Consider the following 5,831-nt stretch of genomic DNA (forward strand, 5'->3'; position numbering starts at 1 on the left):
CTCCTCCCCTTCGGAGGTCTTGGGTTTGAACCCGTTAGACGACAAATTTTGCTTGTATGGTTAAATTGGTGGAGTTAACTCGTGAAAATTAGTCACACTCCGAAGTAGAAGGGAACCCAGCGTTCTAAAAAAAAACTTATATAATTTTTCGCCGCCAAAATGCGCCGGTTAATTTTCCACTCTATTTTTACTCAACTTCCTCTCTTCCATGCATTCCTCAATTGCCCCGATACAGGCCTCCTTCGTTGTGTGAAGAAACTTCACATTACTTGAAAAGAATATACTTTACAAACACAATACTACAAAAATGGTCTAAAATTTAGTTATCATTGTCGATTGTGATTGACGTTTTCCTCTTCTTCACTCTACTTTCTCCTTCCTTACCCGAGATGGTAGAAGATTATAGACAAAGCAAACGATAAGCAATTATTTACAATAAAAATAAATAAAAGAGATAATTTGAGTTATTTTTGAATTTGACCTTAATTGTTTTTTAAAAATTTAATGAAAAATAATTTTGAATCCATTTCACATCGTAGACAGTTTAGATACATATTTCATACCATTTTAACTTACTTGTATAGTATAATACTAAGGTTTTAAAATGTCCTACTAGTGATTCAACTGGTCTGATCAAAATTCGAAAAAAAATGGGGCTGATGATTAGAATGTTTTTAGAATCTTAATCTTTTTTAATTTAAAGGTAATACGACCCTTAATAATGATAAGATTCCTTGCGTTTTAAGTTTAAGTAAAAATAATGGTCGTGTCTAGTTCTTTTTAATTAAAATATAATAATAGTAATTGTCCTTAGTAACCTTGTTATAATTTTTTTCCGCAAATTATATAATTAATATTTTTAATTTAAAATTTTAATATCACCATATTCATCTGTCTACCCTTATCAATATTCTTGTATATATTTATTATAAGTTTATCTCAAACTACAAAATTAACTAGTTATTTCTATCCAATCTTTTTGATTTCAAATAATCTTATCTTATCTCATCTTTTTAATATTTGAGGTAATCTTAAACTATTCACTACAGTTATATATAATTAGCCAAAGTTTTTATTTATTCTTCTTGTTTAGCATTTGTATTTTTGTTTGATATTTAGATTTTAGATACTAATTTCATGTTATTCTAAATATTATTTAAATATATAGTTTAGGTTTTGAAGGAGAGAAAATTGATATATTTATACAATTTTTTTTAACAATAATATTTTTTAAAATTTTTTATACATTTATAATAACTAGTATATAACTCACACGGTGTACAAATATTAAATAATTTTATATATTATACAGTTATATGTCTTAATATATAAAATTGTACCTAATGTTATTATAATCAACATATTTATATTAAAAAAATTCAATACTATTAATATCAAAATAATTATTTTTTTTAAAAGAGAGTTTGAAATATTTTTCTACTTACTAAAAAAAACTTATTAAAAAAAACATTATGAGTTAATTTTCTAAATTTAATTATTGATATATATTTCATAACACAAAACTAATATAAAAATAATATTTAAAATTAATTTATAAAAAAAAGCATCAAATCTAAAGTGATAATAATATTTATATGATGAATAAAATTTAAAATTATATTTTATTTTAATTTTAAAATTTGACTGTTTTATGGACGGATAATCTTGTAAATTAACAACTTGACTCGTTTTCTAATTGAATGGGTAGGTCGTTATGGCGTGATGAGATATTAATTTGAGAGCGTGCATATATATATATATATAATTAATAAAAAAAATTAAATTATATAAATGTAATGTTACTGGTTTATCAATTTTATATTAATTTTAAAATATAAAACTTTATTAGATTAGATTAGTTAAAATGTTAAACTCATATTATTAATTATTAGGATATAAGTTCAATATATAAATTATTTTTAATCTTATTTTTTAAAATTTAACTATTTCAAAATTTTTGAGCACTTCGTAGTGTGTGAATTGTAAAAATTACACGAAATTGTTTAAAACACCATTTATTTGTCAAATATATTTAATTTTATATAATTTTGTGAAAAAAAACATGATACCAAGTAATCAAATATATCAAATTTTTGTAATTTAAAGAAAATAATATCTAACAACATAGCAAATAAAATATTTTATTATTTAAATTTATTTTATAAAAGTAATTATTAAATATAATATTTTAATTAAAATAATATATTTTTCAAAAATTTGATTCAAATAAGCACAATTTTTTCAAAGTACCTCACGGAACTATATCGTGTCAAACTTGGAGACTTACCGCACCTTCACCGTAAGCAACGGTGCACATCACTCACAGGTAATAAGAAAACATGTCTGGACCGTTGGTCAGTTTAAACTGACATTTTACAATTAACACTGGCGCGTGTACAAAAACTCTCACTTGTCTCTCTCTATACCATTAACTCAGAGCGTTCATCGGCTGCCGCGGCCACCACCGCCACCGATAATGGGCGTCGCGGAGCCACCGGTCAGAGAATCTTCTTATAGATCCTCAGTTATGTCATTTGAAACTGTATGTAATCTTTTTGTTTTGTACTTTTGTTTTTGTTTGGTTGGTAGGCTATGGAGAGAGAAGAAGCAGATGAGACTCAAATTGACGGCGGCGGCGGAAGGAGAGATATAGAGAGAGGTGAAGTCGCCGGCGGCGGCGTTAATCCGACAGAAACAACAACAACACAGATAAATCCACCCGGTGATGTTCATATGTCAAGGATGCAAAGATTAAGCGCTACAAATCCTCTTCGTCTTGTCATAGATAGCAACCTACGTGTCCCTACCCTCTCCCCTTCTCAGCCACGCGCCACCAATTCCACCCCATCTCAACCTCGCGCCACCACTTCCGCCGCCGCTCAGACTCGCGACGTCGTCGCCCCTCCTGCCCCTCAGGTAATGTGATCTGATTGATCTCCAAAACAGGATAATATACTTACATCATTATTTTCTATGAACAGGAATCAATAACTACACTCAATTCAAGATCATACACCAACAAATTCTCTCTATTTCTGTTTCTTCTTCACTTGATATGTTCAGCTGGGTTAGTATGCTTTCTTCTATTCAAAGGAATTCAGGGTTTCTTACAAGCTGGTCCTACAAAAAGAAAAGAGGAAAGGGTACTACAGTATTTCCTTCCACAGGTAGAAGCAGCATCACTTCTAAGCATTTTACTAGCATTTTCATGGCAGAAAGCAATAAGAACATGGCCGAATTTCATGGTCCGTTTCATAATCTGGAGCACATTTTTTATCACGTTAGCTGCTGGAATATTGCTAATCTGCTTCCAAAAACCCTCAACGGACGGAGTTGGAATCGTCTTCATCGCTTTTTCAATCGGTACGGGTCTATACGCCTGTTGGGTAACTCCTAGAATTGGTTTTTGTTGCAAGATCTTGATTAAATCTCTAGATCCGGTTTCAAAATTCCCGGATTTGAATCATCCTACTTATTGGATGCTTGCAATTGGTTTCTTATGGATGTCATTGTGGATTTTTGCTGTGATTGGATCTTTGAATTTCTACTATCCTCCATTGGTCATAATTGCTCTTTTACTGAGCTTGATTTGGACTATTGAAGTGATGAGGAATGTTGTTAATATGACAGTTAGTAGGGTTATTGCTCTTTATTATCTTAGAGGGATACAATCCAACACTAAGTTTTGTTTCCAAAGAGCTGTTTCGAAGAATTTAGGAAGTGCTTCTCTTGGTTCATTATTTGTGCCTTCCATTGAAGCTCTGAGGATTGTAGCTCGTGGTCTCAATTTGCTTGAGGGAGAAGATGAATTCATGTTTTCTTGTGCACATTGCTGTCTTAGAGTTATGCAGTCCATCTTCAGATATGGCAATGGCTGGGCTTATGTACAGGTAAACTAAGCTTATAATTTTATCAGTTTAAGTTTTGCTTCATTATCTCTTGAGAATACTGCTTATTGAGCAATCATAAACCCTAATCTTAACAATAAAAGATACCAGTAATGCAAATGAAGACAACATTTAACTAGGTTCAGCCAATTCTACTTACTAAGTCCCCTAGGATTTGTCTTTCTATTTGGAAAATTGCTCATCCGGGTAGAATTGTGTTCAATAGGAGTTGGTAACTTGGGTTTGTTTTTGAGAGATCTATAAACTGTACAAATTTCATGGTAACATTTGAAGGTAAACCACACTTTTCATACCAAACTCAGCTAAGCATTAGGGTCCACATCTAAATACAAAAAGTGTTTTCCAAGGAAGATATATCTATTTATAGGTATATTATGGGCAAAAGACTAAAGCATCCATACCCTAACCCATTAAAAGATAAACCCTAAATATAATTTGTGTACACAAGTCATAAGTCATACGCAACAATCTCCACGCTACCAAATATCATGATAATGACACAAAGTGGAGAAATCCAGAAATTATTAGAAGGGAAAATCGAAGTCCACCGTTGGCTTTAGGATAATTTTTGAGTTTAATTATTGATTTTTTTCACTTTTGAACACTACAACTCGGTATTGGTCTTCGTGTTTACTATGGTTTGAGCGAAATTTTCATTTTTTTTTTAAGAAATAAGAAAACCAAGACCATTAAGAGTTATAAATGAGTTTATATGGCAATTTGTGCAATTTCTATTATGGCATAAAAGTTGGATTATAAAACACAGATAGCAGCATATGGGAAAGGCTTTGTGCAAGCATCACAAGACACTTGGGAGCTCTTCCAAAACGGAAAGATGGAATCAATTGTCGATTCAGATATGACGAGCGCCATTTGCTTCTTAACCGGAGTATGCAGTGGCTCGATGTGCGTCATAGTGGTTGCAGCCTGGACTCGAACCATCTACCAGCCCTTTACCGCCACCATCTCTCTTTTAGCCTTCATCATCGGCTACCTAATGGTACTTAAATCTCAACTATTTATTTTTTTAAATGATTTTGTGAAAGCTCGTCATTGTAGCTCAAAGTATAAAGAATTGGCCTACTTTTTTTAAATTTTTTTATTGCAATTTCTTATCATCAGACTAGGATTGCAATGGCATTGCCCCATGCTTGTGTTAGCTGTTACTATGTCTGCTATGCTGAAAACCCTGAGAACAGGCTATTCGATAAAACTATATCGGATCGCCTTGAATTGATTGAGTCTGGTCGAGATGTGGTGGCCCCCACACCAAGAGTTCCTCGTCGATTTTCAACCAGGACCTAATATCGCTTCCGGGATTAGTATATTGACCATAGACGGTGATGAATATGACTAAGATTGTAAAAAAAGCTTGGATGGGAAGGAGAAATGTGCATATTTGGGGCAATGAATGTATTATTGTATTTAGCCATAGGCATGTGAGATACTTTAGGATATTCGGCTTTAACAAAGTTCAATCATTATTATTTAATTTATTTTGGTGGGGGCCTTGGTTCTATTATTGTTTTTGTTGATTAATTTTGAGTAGAGTGTATTTTTTTCTTTCAAATTTTTATTTGGACATAAATAAAGTTTTTTGAGATCGTTTTTAGTGGGAGGTCATTTTTTAAAAATGATTATGTGAACTGTTTTCAAAAAGTTTTCTACTTCTTTTATTGTATTGGTGTGGTTTTGATTTTAATTTATTTGTTAAATGGTCATGAAAGCTTTTAACAAATAAATTTATTAGGTTAGTTCAAGTGACATGTTAATTTAAATGACATGAGTTTTGTTTAAGATGATTATATATGAGTTAGTTTCTTACATCTCACACAAAAGGAAATTATTGAACAAAATAAGTTGTTCATTTGTTATAGTTCATCTCTTTCTATATTAATATATATTAAAGTTTTAAGGGGTTCT

At 31.3% G+C, this 5,831-nt stretch overlaps 1 protein-coding gene across 1 annotated transcript; it reads left to right on the top strand.

The window, feature by feature from the left end:
• The first annotated feature begins 2,372 nt into the window (after positions 1 to 2,372).
• Positions 2,373 to 5,427, top strand: LOC124918338 (CTL-like protein DDB_G0274487). The gene is made up of 5 exons (XM_047458518.1): positions 2,373 to 2,497; positions 2,590 to 2,916; positions 2,982 to 3,890; positions 4,675 to 4,908; positions 5,031 to 5,427. The coding sequence occupies exons 1-5, from the start codon at positions 2,477 to 2,479 to the stop codon at positions 5,211 to 5,213; spliced, it is 1,674 nt and encodes a 557-aa protein (XP_047314474.1). The 5' UTR covers positions 2,373 to 2,476; the 3' UTR covers positions 5,214 to 5,427.
• The last annotated feature ends 404 nt before the right edge of the window (positions 5,428 to 5,831 follow it).

The sequence above is a fragment of the Impatiens glandulifera genome, unplaced genomic scaffold (assembly GCF_907164915.1).
Source record: "Impatiens glandulifera unplaced genomic scaffold, dImpGla2.1, whole genome shotgun sequence".
Lineage (NCBI taxonomy): Eukaryota > Viridiplantae > Streptophyta > Magnoliopsida > Ericales > Balsaminaceae > Impatiens > Impatiens glandulifera.

Bases quoted from the DNA above. Each gene is read 5' to 3' on its own strand.
- LOC124918338 (XM_047458518.1), top strand. From the start codon at position 2,477: ATGGGCGTCGCGGAGCCACCG. The intron at 2,498-2,589 runs GTCAGAGAATCT...TTTGGTTGGTAG, and splicing joins TGGGCGTCGCGGAGCCACCG to GCTATGGAGAGAGAAGAAGC. The intron at 2,917-2,981 runs GTAATGTGATCT...TTCTATGAACAG, and splicing joins TCGCCCCTCCTGCCCCTCAG to GAATCAATAACTACACTCAA.